General features: G+C 30.2%; 3 protein-coding genes across 5 annotated transcripts; all 3 read right to left on the reverse strand.

Annotated features, from left to right (window-relative positions):
* Window positions 1-2,963, reverse strand: LOC110624447 (actin). 2 transcript variants are annotated; one of them, XM_021769590.2, is made up of 5 exons: window positions 2,799-2,963; window positions 2,070-2,139; window positions 1,566-1,959; window positions 491-1,104; window positions 1-277 (listed from the first exon to the last, which is right to left on the reverse strand). In XM_021769590.2, exons 2-5 carry the CDS (start codon window positions 2,127-2,129, stop codon window positions 212-214), a joined length of 1,134 nt encoding a protein of 377 aa, XP_021625282.1. In that variant the 5' UTR covers window positions 2,130-2,139; window positions 2,799-2,963; the 3' UTR covers window positions 1-211. The 2 variants fall into 2 exon arrangements, with proteins under 2 accessions (XP_021625282.1, XP_021625283.1); XM_021769591.2 differs by lacking the exon at window positions 2,799-2,963 and adding an exon at window positions 2,698-2,783.
* Window positions 2,964-9,971: 7,008 nt separating this feature from the next.
* LOC110624427 (actin) lies at window positions 9,972-12,410 on the reverse strand. Of its 2 annotated transcripts, none has more exons than XM_021769554.2 (5): window positions 12,286-12,410; window positions 11,710-11,779; window positions 11,048-11,441; window positions 10,319-10,932; window positions 9,972-10,234 (listed from the first exon to the last, which is right to left on the reverse strand). In XM_021769554.2, exons 2-5 carry the CDS (start codon window positions 11,767-11,769, stop codon window positions 10,169-10,171), a joined length of 1,134 nt encoding a protein of 377 aa, XP_021625246.1. In that variant the 5' UTR covers window positions 11,770-11,779; window positions 12,286-12,410; the 3' UTR covers window positions 9,972-10,168. The 2 variants fall into 2 exon arrangements, with proteins under 2 accessions (XP_021625246.1, XP_021625247.1); XM_021769555.2 differs by having other exon boundaries at window positions 11,710-11,788; window positions 12,286-12,356.
* A 1,746-nt stretch (window positions 12,411-14,156) lies between these two features.
* On the reverse strand, window positions 14,157-18,002 carry LOC110624009 (very-long-chain enoyl-CoA reductase). Its single transcript, XM_021769054.1, has 4 exons — window positions 17,598-18,002; window positions 17,423-17,462; window positions 14,845-15,599; window positions 14,157-14,474 (listed from the first exon to the last, which is right to left on the reverse strand). The coding sequence occupies exons 1-4, from the start codon at window positions 17,664-17,666 to the stop codon at window positions 14,406-14,408; spliced, it is 933 nt and encodes a 310-aa protein (XP_021624746.1). The 5' UTR covers window positions 17,667-18,002; the 3' UTR covers window positions 14,157-14,405.
* Between the last annotated feature and the right edge of the window lie 944 nt (window positions 18,003-18,946).

The raw sequence follows: 18,946 nt of genomic DNA on the forward strand, positions 1-18,946 counted from the left end.
TTAGGAGTAAAAAGGGAAAAAATTGTGAATAATAATAATGAAAGAATTGGACCATTTTGGCAATCATCTCCTCGCCTTCTCAAAGTCATCACTGCAACACCGTAATAAACATGCAAGGAAAGGGTGTCCAGCTATCCACTTCTTTCCAAGAAACCAAGCAGTTAAACGTTTTTTTTCTTCTTGCTTCAGCAAAATCCTATTCTTGAAACACTTAGAAGCATTTCCTATGCACAATTGATGGTCCAGACTCATCATATTCTGTCTTTGCAATCCACATCTGCACTCAATAAACAAGCATGCAAAGTCATCAACCATAAATTAAACTTGGCATAAGAAACTGTTCAATTTTGGTCAAGTCTAACTTGTCCCAATAACTAATTTAAGGGGAGGAGTGCTCAAAACCCTTATAAGGTCCACATTATCTCTATTCTAAACTCACGTGGTTTCACACAAACATTTTGTGGATATTCATGAATGAATTTGAACCAACCTGCTGAAAAGTGCTGAGGGATGCCAGAATGGAGCCACCAATCCAGACACTGTACTTCCTCTCTGGTGGTGCAACCACCTTAATTTTCATGCTACTTGGGGCTAATGCGGAGATTTCCTTGCTCATTCTGTCCGCAATACCAGCGAACATGGTTGTGCCACCACTGAGAACAATGTTACCATACAAGTCCTTCCTGATGTCCACATCACACTTCATGATGGAGTTGTATGTGGTTTCATGGATGCCTGCAGCTTCCATTCCTATCATGGATGGTTGGTAGAGGACTTCTGGGCAACGGAAACGCTCAGCACCAATGGTGATGACTTGCCCATCAGGCAATTCATAGCTCTTCTCTACTGATGAGCTAGTTTTCGAAGTCTCTAGCTCCTGTTCAAAGTCAAGAGCAATATAGGACAGCTTTTCTTTCATGTCCCTCACAATTTCTCGCTCAGCTGAGGTGGTAAAAGAGTATCCACGCTCAGTGAGGATTTTCATCAAGTGATCAGTAAGGTCACGGCCAGCCAGGTCAAGACGAAGGATTGCATGTGGGAGTGCATAACCCTCGTATATGGGAACTGTGTGGCTCACACCATCACCAGAGTCCATCACAATACCTGTACAGCAAATTCCACAACAGTCACACTGACTAGAATAACATAGAGTTCCTTGAGTAAGATAAATTGAACTTCCCAGAAAATACTAATTTAAACAGAAAAATGATAACTAATCCTGACATTGTACCCTCGATTTAGTATCAAGAATTCTGCAAAAATTTAATTCAATTTATTTTTATTAATTTTTTTTGTTTGAAATGAAAAAGTTCAATTCTTTTTAATTCAAAAAATTTTAATTCTGAAGGAAGTTAGATTTTTGTATGATTTTACAAGAATTCTTTTAAATTTTTTCTTGCAAAATGATCTCATATGAACTAGGTTTTTGGCACGCCAACTAACAAGTCTCGCATCTACACTAAAATTAACTCCATCTAGCACATAGACATTACTATTTGCACATCAAAGATCTCCATTTTCAAATGAAAAGCTCCATGGATGAAGAAAATTATTTAACTGCTTACCAGTTGTACGACCACTGGCATACAAGGACAGAACAGCCTGAATGGCAACATACATAGCAGGAGTGTTGAAGGTCTCAAACATGATTTGGGTCATTTTCTCACGATTGGCTTTGGGATTCAAAGGCGCTTCAGTCAGCAGTACAGGGTGCTCTTCTGGGGCAACACGAAGCTCATTGTAGAAGGTGTGATGCCAAATCTTTTCCATGTCATCCCAGTTGCTGACAATTCCATGCTCAATTGGGTATTTCAAAGTTAAAATACCTCGCTTGGACTGAGCCTCATCACCAACATATGCATCTTTCTGCCCCATTCCTACCATCACACCAGTGTGACGAGGACGGCCAACAATGCTGGGAAACACAGCACGTGGAGCATCATCTCCAGCAAATCCAGCCTAAGAGCAAATGTTGAAATCAATTCCCCCAAGCACAATACACCAAAACAGAACTAATTAACTCTTCAGTCAGATTCCAAATACAAATGCAATGAAGCCCAATGGCATACCTTGACCATTCCAGTTCCATTGTCACAGACAAGGGGTTGAACATCTTCAGCGTCAGCCATCTTCTACTGCCTGCCATATTGGAAAAATGTTCAAAATTTACATAAAATGCACCACGATCACTGTCATTGTATCTCCTTTTATGTTCATTCATGGAACACTAACATAGCTAAATAAGTCTTTTTATTTGATTGATCAATCAAAACTGAGAGAAACTTTGCCATTGCAAATGTTATCCACTGAGGTACAGAGTAGGAGACAATAAATTGTAAACAAACAATGACATGGGCACAAATGCATCTTTATGCCAAATTAAAATTGATTAAATAAAAGGGATTTTATCATTTTCATTTGTCATATAACTAAAAGAATTGTCCTCTCCTTTTCTTTGTAATTTCAGTTTTTTTTTTCTTGATTAATGTCCATATTAACAACTCGATCAACTTCCATTTTCATTTCTTCTCAATCCACAACCATTACACGCAAATCCAGACCCCATCAAATTATTAAAAAACTCAAAGAACCCACAAATGTAAACCAAAAATTATGATCTCAAACTAATAAAAATAAACAAATAAGCATCATTCAGAAAACTGGTTATACTTAGAGAATGAAGAAAACAAACTTAACAATTTCAGAAGCAGAACCAATCGCAGAGTAGGAGGAAATAAAAAGAGAAACAGAGAGAGATTTGAAAAAGAAAAGAGAGATAAAATATAGAGAGAACAGACCTTAATTAAGGAAAGGAAAGAGATGGTGGTTTTAGGAAGCAAGAATGGGGAGACCTATGGAAGCGCGAGATGCAATGTAGACCATTGGGTTAATTGCGGTGACTCGTTTGGGCACAACTTACGCTGTGGAACGCTTCATGAGCTCCCCTTTGTTCTTCATTTCAAACTTCAACTCCGCCCTTCGCGCGTTCTTCTTGCCTTCATTTCTTTGTGTTTTTTCCTTTTCAATTTTAATTTGAAAATTTTATTATTTACTCTCTATATTATATAAAAAAAGTTATTAATTAATTTTTTATTTTTAAAAATATATCAAAATATCTTAATATTTTAAAATTATATTAATTAATTTTTTTATTAATTTTAATTATTAAACATTTTAAAAACCTTTAAAATATATTTATATAAAAAAATTAATTAATAGATTTTTTTATAAAATTTAACTGATCAACTATTATATTTTTTAAATAAAAAATTTAATTAATAAACTTTAATGTGATTATAGATAGGGATGTAAACGGGTAGGGTACCCGCGAAAATTAAACTACCCGAATCCGAACCTGATTTATATTAGTAATATTCGAATCCGTTTCGAACCCGATTAAAAATTAATTTAAATTATCTGAATCCGTCCCAAACTCGATTATTATTATCCGAATAAATTCGAACTCGTTTAATCTTATATATTTTAATTAATAATTTATATAAAAAATATTTTTCATTAATAATTTTTATTTAAAAAATTTAATATTTCTAAAGAATATTTAAATTTAAATTTTTAAATAAAAATTTATAAATATTATTGTAAAATATATTTTTTATATTAAATTAATTATTTATATAAACGGATTCGGGTAGTGGGTACCCTGTACATAAATCCCGAATTCGATCCGAACCCGCAACGGGTATTATTTTTAAAATCCGAACTCATCCCAAATCCGATTATAACTATTTAAATCCGTTCTATTAGGGTTCGGTCGGATCGGGTACCCAAAAATACCCGATCCACTGCCATCCGATTACAATTTGGATAAATAAGAATATATTTTAAAAAAATTAAATAATAAAATATTTTTTAATAAAATTAATAAAAATATTAATTAATAGACTTTAATATGATTAAAGCGATCGGTATTTTATTCAAATCGAAAAAATTAATCAAATCGAATTAATTTAAAATTTTGATTTAATTTTTTATTCATTTCGATTCGATTTTTAATTTTAAAAATTTCAGTTATTTCTAGGGGTGTAATCGAGCCGAGCCGAGCCGAGTTTTGTAAAGTTTAAACTCGTTTATTAAAAAAGTTTGGAAGCTCGAGCTCGAGCTCGAACTCGACTCGAGCTCTAATATTTGATTCGAGCTCGGCTCGAGAATTAAATATTATAATCGAGTTCGATTCGAGCTCGACTCGTGAAAGGCTCGTTCGATTCAATAACGAGTCTAATTCGAGCTCAAGCTCGAAAAACTTGATTAAAAAGCTCGTTAATAAAACTCGAGCTCGAACTCGGAAAGCTCGATTAAGAAACTCGTTAAAAAAGCTCGAGACCGAGTTCAAAATTAAAAAGTTTGGTTTGAACTCAAGTTCAGGTTCGAGCTCGAATTAATAATTACACTTTAATCAGTTTTTAATTATCATTAATTTAAATAATATAAAAAAAAGAGAGTGTACATAAAAAAAAGAGAGTGTACATAAAACAAATTACGTAACACAATTTATAACTAAAATAACACAAATAAATATAAATTCAACAACATAATAAAATTAGATTACACACAAAGTTTAATATCAAACGAATAAAGTTGATTTCAATTTCCAATAGTTGAAACAAGCTAATATAATTAATTATTTTCATAATCATCTTCATGCTTATTCAATTAGTTAACTTGAATTTCAACTTCAACATCCATATAACCTTAATTAATTATTATTAATATACTTTGATAATTATTATCATCTTTTATATTGTATACTTAATTATATACAAAATTTTTTTTATAATTATACTTTAATTTTAAAATGTATATAATTTTTATAACTCAATTTATCATGTTTAAAGAATACTTATTATAATAATTAATATTAATTATTTGTGATTATACATTAATTTTATGAAATCTTATTATAATAATTATATACAAAAGATTTTTATAATTTAATTTTAAAGAATATTAATTATAATAATTAATCTTAATTATTTATAATTTTCAATACTATAATTTTAAGTATTTATAATAGTTTAAATTTTATAACTTTATAGTTATTTTTATTTTTTTTAATAATATATGAACTTGTTCATAAATTTATTTAACGAATTGGTTCACCAATTTATTTAAACAATATTACTCACGAGCCTATTTAACGAACCTGCTCGTGAGCCTTCTCAACGAGCCTGCTCGCGAGCCTTCTCAACGAGCCAGCTCGCGAGCCTAAAAACGAGCCAGCTCGCGAGCCTTAACGAGCCGAATACTATGGAGCTCAAGCTCAGCTCGTTTAAGTGACGAGCCTCAAAATTGAGTTCGAGCTTGGCTCGTTTAAAAAACGAGCCGAACTCGGTCGAGCTTTTATCGAGCCGAGTCTTGAGTAGCTCACGAATAGCTTGGCTCATTTACAGCCCTAGTTATTTCGATTCGGTTTAATTTTAATCAGAAAAAAATTAAAAAAATTGAACTAAACTGATTAGTGATAATAGTATATTATTTTTAATAATATAGTGAGGTTAGATCATATTAAAATTAAAATATTTTAATTAAAATTTAAAATACTAAAATAAAGAGTAAAAAATAAAAAAATTATTAAAAATTTAAACCGATCAAAATCGAATTGAATCAAATTGAATCAGATCGATTCGATTTGATTTGATTTTTGATCAATCAATTCAGTTTTACTTTTATAAATATCAAAATTTTAATTTTTAGTTTATTTAGTTCGATTCGATTTTAAATCGAACCAGCCAAATGTTCACACTTAAATATGACTACGGATCACAATTTGGATAAAGAAGAATATCAAAGAATCGGGAATCATGCCAAACCAAAATCAAACCAGTAAATAATTGAACTAAAACCAAACCAAGTTTTAGGCTGTTTAGAGTCTTGCAAATTTGGTTTGGTTCAACCATTTAGTCATTGACGATATTCAATTTGGGTACGTATTTCAATTTTTTTTTCACAAATTACTATGAAAGTTTCAATTCAAGTTTAAATTAGTCAAAAAAAAAAATTAAAGAAACAAGAAATTAAACTTGTTGTTTTAGGCTAAATTCAAAAAGTTTAAGAAATAAATTTCTAAATTTTTGGGTTAAAACAAGTATTAATGGAATTTATACAAGAAATTTTAATTTTTGAATTAAATTGAGTTTAACTTAAAATTTATAATTAAATTTAGATAAAATATTTCACGAAAAATATTTTAATTAACTTAAAATTAAACTTGTAATTTTAATTAACTTAATTTTAATTAAGCTTGTAATTTTAATTAAACTTGTAATTTTAATTAACTTAAATTTTATAATTAAATTTGAATTAAATTGAGTTTAACTTGTATTTAAAAAATATTTTTTGTAAAAAATATTTTTCACATAATGAGATAATTTATTTTTTATTATTTAAATTTAATTTAAAAAATAAAATAAATTAATAAATTCAAGACTTTAATAAAAATTTTTAAATATGAAAAATAGTTCTATTTTTTTAAAAGAAAATATTTTTTAAATGATTTAATTATTTTTTATTAAAAAATATTATTTATTGCCTAAAATTTTTAAATATTTTAAATACTAAAAAAAAATTTTTATTGGACAAACGGAGCCTTGAGAGGCCTAAAACATCGGCCTAAAACATCGAAACAGTCGGTCATGAATTATAATGATTGTTGTTTCATGAAAATTTTGAACGGAAAGATGATATCACAAAATAATTTTGCAATGATTACTTGAACAAAGTGAATCGATTAATTTCCATTTTTGGCTCAGTTTTTATTTTATTGAATTTCGGATAATATTTATGAAATTTTTAATTTTTTATTTAAATTTTTATGTATTATCATTATAAAATACAAGACAGTGCATGAGACACTATAACATTATGAGAATTAGTAAATAAAATTTTATTTAATTTATTTAAAAAATTAAATACATATTATGTAATTTAATTAGGTAACGCCCAAATTAGAGAAAAGGGTCACTTTTGCCCATTAAGGCAAGAGAGATTCACGATACAACAGCAAAGAGGGTTTTGAAAAGAAAAAAAAAGGATTGTGAATAGTTTTTGTTTTCAATTATGGCTTTTTTATGATAGTATTTGGTTTTTTTTTTCGTTGAGCAGGAATTATTTTCTTTGTCGCAGCTAATTACATCTCATTTCTATTTTTACAATATTATTTGGTGCTTCAATAAGGTTATTTTTGAAATTTTAATTATGATAATATTTGTTTAAATTTGAATCTAATACGACGTGGATAAACTGTCACCCATTGTTTAAATGGTTGACTAATTTAAAGACTATTACAAAGTCGATTCTTTATTTAAATTTTTTCTAATGACCACCGGATCTCTAACATATGGACTGAAGTCGAACTCTAAAAAAAGACAACTCAAAACGCAATGGAGTCTATTAAGCAAATCAATCCCATGCCTAAAGCAAGCTGGACTGTTCGAAAGCCCGAACCTACTAGAAGGGAGCTTATCTCGCATTATGTGATGGATAATAAAAGAGAAGGTTTAGTTATGCCTCGATCCTACCACCACGCGCGTTAGAGGAGAATTAAATGGTCGTCTGACTATGATGGATAAGTAGGTACACTCATACATATAGTTCTGCGTGATAGGAACAGATGATACTATAGCAGTAGCGATTATGCATTACTGGATAATATGAAAAAAATAAATAAATAAGGAAAATGTAACCCTTCAAATCAAGTTTATACATACTCTCAAAAACATTGTCACGATGATAATATTAGCTTGAATGTTATTTTCTTCAATTATTTAACTCTCATTTAGACTTTATTTTCGGATCTACATCTTATAAGCTTTATTGATCTTCAACAGACTTTTTAGTCCAATTCTTTATACTTTGATTGAGATCTTTCTAGCTTAATTTTTTTTTGTTGATCCATGATTTTTCAACTTTTTCTCTTAGTGTGTTTTTATTACTTATTTTTTATACTTAAAATTATTATTTTTAAGAGGCATGCCTAAGAGATGGTTGTTGGGGTAGAATTGATGGAGGATCCTCTGCTCTTACTACTATCGCTATTGTTCACTCCTATTAACAGCGACACTTTTCTAGAGCTCTTTATTTAGGGTTTATTCCTTCTATTAATGTATCTATGTTTTTTTAACCTTAATTTTTTTCTTTTTAGTTTTTAATGGTTTTTTCTAAATATTTTCTAGACCATAACTTATATTGACTTTGACTTATTTAATGTATTTCTATTTTCTTACAAAGAAAAAAAATAATCGGGTAAATGCATGAGTCATTCACTAAACGAATGAAAATTTTGAACTTGAGCTAATTTATTACATACTATATTGTAAACAAATTTATTTTTTAAAAAAAAAAATTTCAATCCGTTAATATGTAATCATTCTTTTTAATTAGTTTTAATTGAAATTTAAATTTGGGAGTTAACAATACAAGAGAGGACTCCAGTATGGCTGAGATCAGTGACGTGACGGATTCACAGTGGATCGAGAGGCCCTGGATTTTTAAAATTTTTTAAATTATTTAGGGTGTGTTTTAGGTAATTTTTCAATTCTAAGCAAATGAGAAAAAAATTATTATTAAATCTCTAAATTTTTAAAAAATTTATTAATTTTTTTTATTTGAAAATTACACTATTAATTTATATTAAATATTTATATTTTTAATTTATATAATTTTAAATATATATAATATTCTGAAATTGTTTAAATTATGTTTAAATAATTTTTTTAATTCTAAATAAATGAAAAAATTATTATTAAATTTTTAAATCTTTAAAAAATTTATTAGTTAACCCATTTAAAAATTATACCATTAATTTATATTAACAATATTTATATTTTTAATCTAAATATTTATATTTTTAATCTATATAATTTTAAATATACGTATTACTTAATAATCATCGATGTGACTCTCTTAAAATTTTTTAAATTATCTAGATATATTGAGGTAATTTTTTTTCAATTCTAAATAAATAAAAGAAAAATTATTATTAAATTATTAAATTTTTAAAAATTTATTAATTTATCCCTATTTAAAAATTATACTATTAATTTAAATTAAATATTTATATTTTTAATCCATATAATTTTAAATATATATTATTTAATATTTATAAATTTAAATATTCATACTATATAATTTTAAATATATATATTATTTAATATCTATAAATTTAAATATTCATACTATTTAATTTTTTATTAAAATTTAAATAAATTCATTAATAATTTTTTAATAAATTATTAAATAACTTAATTTTATAAAATATATAAATATTTCTACTCATAATTTTAATATAAATACGAAATAATGAATTTTTAAAAATTTAGAAATTTGATAGTTATTTTCTCATAAATAAAATCGCTATGTTAAATAATATTTTTAGATCAATAAATTATTTTGTTCTATTTTAATTTAAAAAATTTACTGTTAATTTTCAATATTTTAACTCTAAGTATATTAATATTTTTCCTTTTCAAAAATATTTATAAGCTAAGTTATTCATATTTATTTTCTATAATCATTTTTTAATAATAATCAATAATAATGATTTTTATTTACTTTTATTTATGCGATTAAAATTATATTTTAGATTATTTAAATTTATGAAAAATAAATTTTAAATTAAATAAAAAGAGTGTTATGAGTAATGGTTTAAATTATTTAATATTTTCATAAATTATTTAAATATAAAAAAATAAATCTAAAAAAAATGAGTTTAATAAGTTATGAGTTGGATTAACTTTATTTAAAAAATAAATAATAAATATAGATAAAATTAAATAGTCTTTATGTGGTTAATAGATAAAATTCAAATAAATATTTGTTTAACTTATGTGTGTAATTCAATCAACATAAAATGATTTTTTCTTTTTAAATTATAGGGTAGTGTTAATTCTAAATACACTCTAAGAGCTAAAGGCGCAGCCAAACTGAATCTTAACAGGAAAAAAATACTCAGGAATGAAAGAATTAAGGACGAGATCATTTGGGCAATCGACTTCTTGCCTTCTCAAACTTATAACTCCAACATGTCATAATAAACATAGAAGCACAAAAAAGCTAGAATGAAAAAGTGAGCAAGCTACCCACTTGTTTCCCAAACAACAAAAACAGTACTTTCTTTTCTCCACTTTCTTCAACAAACCTATTCTCAAAACATTTAGAAACACTTCCTATGCACAATCGATGGCCCCGACTCATCATATTCTGCCTTTGCGATCCACATCTGTAATATCAAAATCCCAAATGAGAAAAACAAGAAAAAAATTATTACACTCATAGTAAGATCCATGAATAAATTTTAACCAACCTGCTGGAAAGTGCTGAGGGAAGCTAAGATGGAGCCGCCAATCCATACACTGTACTTCCTTTCCGGTGGTGCAACCACCTTGATTTTCATGCTGCTTGGTGCTAAAGCTGAGATTTCCTTGCTCATTCTGTCAGCAATGCCGGGGAACATGGTAGTGCCACCACTGAGAACAATGTTACCGTACAAGTCTTTCCTGATATCAACATCGCACTTCATGATGGAGTTGTATGTCGTCTCGTGGATGCCTGCAGCTTCCATCCCAATCATGGATGGTTGGTAGAGGACTTCTGGGCAACGGAAACGCTCAGCACCTATAGTGATGACCTGCCCATCAGGCAATTCATAGGTCTTCTCAACTGTAGAGCTGGTTTTAGAGATCTCTAGCTCCTGTTCAAAGTCAAGAGCAATATAAGACAGCTTTTCTTTCATGTCCCTCACAATTTCCCGTTCAGCTGAGGTGGTGAAAGAATATCCACGCTCAGTGAGGATTTTCATCAAGTGATCAGTAAGGTCACGACCAGCCAGGTCAAGACGAAGGATTGCATGTGGGAGGGCATACCCCTCATATATGGGGACTGTGTGGCTGACACCATCACCAGAGTCCAACACAATACCTGCGTAGCAAATTCCACAAATCATATAACAAATATGTTAATCAATTTGCTAAAATAAAACACGAGGTGCTTGGAATAAAACCCCTTTAATGTTAAAATTCCTTAGAGTGCTTACCAGTTGTACGACCACTGGCATACAAGGAAAGAACAGCCTGAATGGCAACGTACATAGCAGGAGCGTTGAAGGTCTCAAACATGATTTGGGTCATCTTCTCACGATTAGCCTTGGGATTCAGTGGAGCCTCAGTTAGCAACACAGGATGCTCTTCTGGGGCAACACGAAGCTCATTGTAGAAGGTGTGATGCCAGATCTTTTCCATGTCATCCCAATTGTTCACAATACCATGCTCAATTGGGTATTTCAAAGTTAAAATACCTCGCTTGGACTGAGCCTCATCACCAACATATGCATCTTTTTGGCCCATGCCAACCATCACACCAGTGTGACGAGGACGACCAACAATACTGGGAAACACAGCACGCGGAGCATCATCTCCAGCAAATCCAGCCTTAAGTAAACAATGGTATCAGTTTGCCAAAAACATTATAAATAATTAAAAAGCAGACCCAGTTATAATGCATTAAGCAACAGCATAAGAAAACATGGAATTATTTTTCTACAGAGGCCATTGTTCTTGAGAAAATGAAATCTTCTTTTCTTTTCCCAAAATAATACATTGGACAGAGGTTTTCAACACAGCTTTTTCAAAAGCAATCCCCACCACCTGGAATTAATCGTGAAAATTCTTGATAATAATAAGAAGTTCAATGAAATACCTTCACCATTCCTGTTCCATTGTCACAAACGAGGGGTTGAATGTCCTCACCATCAGCCATCTTTTAATTCCTGCAAATTCTAATATCTGGTCAATATTTAAAGTTAAGAAAGTTTCATAAATAACAAAAAGATCACCGAGCCAATTTATCCCCTAATGTACACTCATGTCACCTCCACATTATATTATTAAGGTCTGTTTAGTAAATTGACTTATGACGTTAAGAGAAGATGCCAACGGACATTGACATGAGAGAATGAATCCATCAAAATGCAAGAACAGTTCATTAGCTAATGCAAATTGATGTCCAATTTAATCAACTTGTTGATTTACTTTTCATTTTGGTAACAAATTGAAACAACCCAATAAAGCAAACACGAAGAAAAGCAAAAATCAGTCTCAAAATTCAAAATTTTTCCAATATAATCACAGACTACTAACGATACAGAATTGCATTCAACAAAAGATATTGAAGAAGCAAATGAACAAACTTCAACCGTTTCCCTGGAAGATCCAATGGCAGCTTAACAATGAATCATAGAGAGTAATTAAGTAGAGATTAAGAGAGAATACAGACCTTAATTAAGAGAAGAAGAGCAATCTCTGAGAGAGAGAGAGAGGGTGATTTAGAGAAGCGAAACAGGCGTTGGGGGGTGGTTTCCTTTTGAAAGGTGATGAAGGGAAAGAGTCATATATGGAATTGGAAGAGCGAGATGCAATGTGGGCCGTCGGATTTTATAAAATTTTTGTGCGGGCATAACTTACTTAGAAAGAGAAGAACGCGTCATGGGCTTAATTTCCTCCTTCCGATTATCCGGTCATTTTATTTTATTTTAAGAAAAGAAGGTATTCAATTTTTTTAGAAAAATTTAAATTTAATTTCTTCTTAAATTAAGTGTAAAATATTTTTCAAAAACTTTTAAATTTCATTCCATCAAATAAGTGAGTATAGAATAATTTATGTTCAAAACTTTCAAATATTTTAAAATTTTGTTTATTTTCTCTGAAATAATAAAAAAATTGTAATGATTTAAAAATCATAAAAATCAAAATTAACAAATGTTGTTTAATAAATTTCAGTTTATTATACCAGAATGCTAATAAAATTAAATCATTAAATTAAAAGTATATATATAAATGAGTATTACTTCGAGTTTCAAGGAGTATTAGCTCAACGACCAACCTAATCCATGATTATGTTGGAGTTGCAGTCTTGCAGATCAGCACACGTGCATTGCTGATGCAACTTTTCATGTTATGAACAAGGAATGAATAAAATTTAAAAATAAAAATAATTATATTTTAATTTTTAAATTTTAAAAAAATATTTAAATTCTTAAATTTTAGTATAATTAATAAATTAATTTTTATTTCTTCTATAATTAATCCATCCCCATTTATTAAAATTTAAACATTTTAATTTTCATTTCTTGAGTTTATTTGTGTGCAAATTTTAATAAAAAATTATTATAAAACTTATTATAATTCCAGAAATTAAGATTTTTATATCTTATCACTTAAAGATTTTTCAAAAGTATCAGAAAGGTACATGATACATGAAAAAAAGAGAAAAGGAAGCCACCTTTCATAATGGATTGGCAATGTGGTGTTGGAAAAATAATCAGAAGTAGGAAGTGCTTTTTTCCAGAATTGTGATTCCAAAGTAGCTGGAGCAAACTTTTTCCAGCCAACAATAGTTGTCTGAAGGCTTCCACTTGAACAAGAGGTGTAGCCCACTTAGACCTACAACCTCTGAAAGTTACTCATGGACATCACAAGTGGGCATGATGATGATGATGAGTTGGTTTCAGATCAGGAAACCTATGTTCCTCACTTGCTGATGCGCATCAATGATCATGTCCATTGGAACTTAAGCTTTCAAGGACGTTCTTGCTCTGCTCATCCATCTTTGATATCAGCAAAAAAGAAGATTTTGCATATCACATGTATGGCTTTAGTACTTTACATATTATATTGAAAAAATTACGACTCAGTTTGTACATTGAAACTCACTGATGTCTCATTTTTAAAAAAATATATTAAAATATTCTTAAAATTTTAAAAAAATTATTAATAAATCTTTCCAGTAATTTTAAAAATATGAAACTTACACATTAATTCAAATATTTTAAAAATGGACTATTTATTTATTATAATATTAAAAAATCAACAAATTAATACTTATACAACAAAATTCCTTTATTTCAATCACAATGTAGTCCTATAAAATCCAACAAAAAAGGTGATGTAGTGATGTAACTTCTTTTCGCTGAATGGACTAGTTTGTCAATTTTCTAAAATTATAAGGACTAAATATATTATATTTTTAAAAATAACTAATGTGTGTAGTTCACTAAACTATAGGGATCAAATTGTAATTTACCCTAAATTCTAAAGAAAGCATAATAAAGATGCTAAGAAATAATGATGATCATCAAGAAGCCAAACTTAATAAATTAACAAACCAGCAAGATTTATTGAACTCCCCAAGTACTTTAACAGAATGAAGAAAGTTTTAATAAAATAAAACAAAATAGAATAAAAAAAAAACAATTTGGGAAGATTATCTCTAGTTTCCAGTAATTTGGTGTCTAAATAAAAGAGATTAAGATCTTCAACCAATTTGGTGAAAGAGTGTGCTCCACTTGACATCTGAGAGCCGAAGCAGCGAGTAAGAAGTGGAATAGCTGATCATGTCTACAGGAATGGTGGCAGAATAATCCATCTGCGAGGATATTTAGGTCTTCCATCCTTTCCATCAAATAGCTGAAGAAGACAAATAGAATAGATGTCAAGAAACATACTTTTAACTCACAGACTAAAGGGAAAAAAACAACCCTAACCTTAAGTTGGACAGTTAAATCTATTGGAAAATGCCACGTTGACATCAATACAAGTATTTTCTGGTATTTGAGCTGTATTCCATATGCACAACTATCTTATCTAACATTTATATCATCTACAGTCTAAGGCAACAACATATGATCTTAATGCTACAGATGTTATGCAAATCAAATTCAAAATAACAAGATAAATTCAGGTTGCCAATGTTTAAGGTGAGATTCAGGATATCCAACCATGCAGAATGTTCAATAAAATAAACTAGTTCAATACTACAATAAGTACAGAAGGTAACCTTCTTCAATCGCCGGTGCTTTCCAAGGGCCCAATCAGTCATGATCATAGCAGCAACCACTAAAAAGACATAGCCTGCAACAGTCTGTGTTGCAATGTTGAAACCCAACCACTGATAAATCTCTGTTGTGTAATTTGCACATGTCACAATATTGAAGAGAAAACCACGTGGGATTTGGTAACCTCCACTCCCATCTGGAGTGCGAAGATTTCTCAGCAAGATGTGGCAATAAAAGTTTGCAACTTGACAAATCAAACCAAAGCCAAAACCAATCTTCATTTGAAGATCACTAACAGGAGTATAAAGTGGGTGGTTCACATAGTAGGCAATGTAGGAACCAAAGGTCCAATAATAAGCACAATTTCGGAAAACATTGGACAGAGGCGAAGTTGCATGACTAAATCGGTGCACAAAAAATGTCTCCATAATACGTTTGAAGTAGTGGAAACACCAATAGTATAAAGCATATGTCTGAACTGGGTGGATGACTCGTTCCCCCTTGTAGCCAAAGTACTGGTACACAGGGAAGAAGTAAAAGACAGGATATAGGATCAAAGGACCCAGGTATTCCCAGAAAAAAAGTGTGCGGTAAGAAACTTGTGGACCTAGGTCCTTGAAAACTATGGTTATGTTGTCTGAATTCCCATCACAGTAATCCTTAAGACTCTTCTTGTAATTAAGGACAACAGGCCTGCCCTTTGATCCCGGTGGAAGAGGCAGGGTCAGCCGCTGTCTTGAAGGGTAGAATTTTTTGGCTGTTGCAGTAAGCAGTTAACCAGGTTATTAAAATAAAATGCATATTTAAACAATCATAATTTGCATATTCTGCCATGAGTTGGGAAATGGGGTTTTCCAATAGAAAACCATTGTTTTTCATATTCACATCTTAATAAGTAAGTATGAAGAATTAGAGATGACTATGCGTGATAAATCAAATCAAATAGCTTTCAGAATTTACAAAAAAGGAACAACTCAAATTTAATTTCAACGCAAGTGGAAATTTAACAACTAAAAATGAAAATTGAACCAACCATCAAAAGAATAACATACAAACTCAACACAGAAGCAATATTTCACAAGATAAGATAACCATAAAAAAGACAGTTTAGGCGGTTCAACTTTCTGGGGTTATCAATTTGAGTGTCTGAATTTTTCCATGCAATTAACTACCTGAACTGAAAACAAACTTGCAATCAGGTACCTTATACTTTCCAGGTGACTAGAAAAGCACATTGTGGATGCACTAAAAGAAATGAAGGATCACATGACCCCTCTTTTTTTTCATAAAAAAGATGTTCTTATGTATATGTGTATTTATCTAAATTGACCACTCCTAAATTAAATTATTGAACCTTTTTTTAGTGATAGAAGCATTTCTGCAGATGGAAAGTTAATTAAATCTCTTTTTATTAGAAAAAATCTTAAACATAGGAAAATAATATTCTGATATGTTGACCTTATGAAAAAAACGTTCTAGATCTGCAACTAGAAATGCATGATAGACTAAAATAATAGGAAATCTGCCTTTCTTTTACTATGTTAACAGACATAGAATATTTGATTTTTTTTAAAAAAAAACATGACTTTATTTTAATTTTTCAAATTTCTCATTCATATAAACTTGAGCATGCATGAAGGTGTAACTTGAGGATATTTAAAAATAATAATAATAATAACAGTCCGTACAAGATGAATCTGCCAACTTCAATGCACTGCCTGTCACGCAATTCACAAAAATAAAGTTCAAACACTCAAATGTAAAATCCCAAAAAAGTTAGGCACTTAAAATGTCACCATCCCTTCAATACACACAAAAGCCCATAGATAACTGAACCCCACATGAGCTTGCTTTGTGCAATTTTTTCATGTCTTACATACTATCATACGCATATAGTTGTACTGATTACTGACCGAGAAAAAGAAAAGAACATGTTCTGCCAAGTTCTAGTAGTTTCGGCCAGTAATTCAACTTTGCAAGTAACATTAGAAAGATGCATTTGTGCCACACAAGCAACACTACAAGCCCTAACACCAGCATGAAGCAGATCGGAGAAATTGGGAAAAAGAAAAGAGATAATCTGGACTCTGGAGCAATATAAATAAAGGGATCAAAGAAGAGGAACGGTCTGCAGGTGTAGGATTTCATGTCTGCAGGTGTAGGATTTCATGTTCATCCAGAAACAAGCAAGCAGGGATATGAATATCTAGAAAAACTTGTCTGGACTCAGTCGATCATGGACCTAAGTGGGCAAGTGGTCCCTCCATGCAAAAAATCATAGTACCCATTTTTTATTTTCATGAGTCTCAGGTCCATGGTAGGCCGAGTACACATAGGATTTCCCTATGAATATCAAGGACTTGAGATCAAACAACAAGAAATTCTAGACAATAGAATACTTGCATGGGATTCTCAATACTTCATAATTTGACAAATTTCATTACAGAAGAAAATTTCTCTCTTTTTTCTTCCAAACTAAATGTATAATCATAATAGGATCTACAAATTAGAGTAGACTTTAAATTTCTAGTCATTGAAATAAGCCTCAGAATCAAAGAGTGAAGTATGCACAGCACTTACTTCGCTTATATATTGCCTCCTGCAGATCAGCCACAGTCGCCTACAAAACAAACCAAAATGTATGGAGTTAAAAAGAAAATTAAGGACATCTTGTTTCTCTTTCCAGCGTTCTCAAAGCAGCCAACCATACTAATAGAGCAATTATGAAATCTAGAGAGTAAGCCATAGAAATTACCGAATCATTGAGCTTAATGCCTCCTTTGACGAGCTCTCTGCCACTGCGTGAAACTACAGTGACCATCATTTTGGAGATGAAATGAGAGAAACCCAATTCACCAAATGAAAAACAAAACAAACCCTTTAAACTGATAAGGACTCAGCTCAAGATTCAGAGCTAACAGCAGAAACTGAGAGAACCAAAGGTAGAACTGGGAATTTTGAACGAGATGCACAAAAACGAAGTAGAAGTAGCGGTGGCAATGAGGAAGAAGAGATGGGTTTGGGCCTATATTACGGGCGATACATTTAAGGCGTGTGGTTGGGAGGTAGGAGAGCTAACAATGTTGGGTTGACGAAGATGAACCGCACACAATCACCATAATTGCCATTTAGCTAGTTTCATATGGGAGCTCGCCTACTAATACTGGGAGAGTTGTGGACTTGTGGGCCAGTATTAAAATCTATTCTTTTTCTGGGTAATGCACAAAATTTAGAAGTTTCTCATTTATATCGATTTAAGCGTGGGTAATTAGATGAATTGACGTTTTATTTAACATAAGTTCGATAGTTTACTAATAGTTTATTTATGATTATAATAAATTTTAATTTAAAATTAATAAATTTTTATTATTAGCGCTATTAATTATTATTTTATATTTTTTTAATTAATCACTATTTTTTATATCCTTTAATCAACAAAATGAAAAGTGTTGGAAATTTACTTTTTAATAACTGCAACTAGCATTTATTTTCTAAAAATAAATAATAATAGTTAAAGCTCCTCATATCATAGTTAATGTTCACGTTTAAGCTAGAGTAATGGAGAAACACGTGAAACATGCGAAACATGCTTATCCTACAAAATTGATTTATTTATTTTTCATCCATCTTAAATTATATGCCACTTTGCTTTTTAAGATGGTAAATTAAATATCTTTTGCTTTTTACAAGAAAAAAATTATTACAAAATAGATTATAATAATATAAGGCCAAAAAATAAAAACAAGACTAAACCCAAGGTCCACATGTAGATATTACAATCAAAGTGATCTCTAAGGCCTAGTAAGACAAAGCCTACTACAAATAATCTCTAAAAACTTGGTTGATATAAAATCTAACCTCCAAACTCGATTATAAAAAATAATGCAAGTTAGAAGAATCGATCACTGAACAAGAATGGCGATAAAAGCTAACTCCTTCAATATTAGCCAAAACTTAGTTATAAAACAATCGTTGACTATTGGAGGAGCGACCATATTCAAAGCTTAATACTTATAGAAAGAGAAACTAACAACTTTAATAGAAAACATTACATGCAATCAAATTTTATGAAAAACAAAGGAGATCTAGCTCAACAAATGATAG

This window comes from Manihot esculenta, chromosome 10, assembly GCF_001659605.2.
Source record: "Manihot esculenta cultivar AM560-2 chromosome 10, M.esculenta_v8, whole genome shotgun sequence".
NCBI classification, from domain to species: Eukaryota; Viridiplantae; Streptophyta; class Magnoliopsida; order Malpighiales; family Euphorbiaceae; genus Manihot; species Manihot esculenta.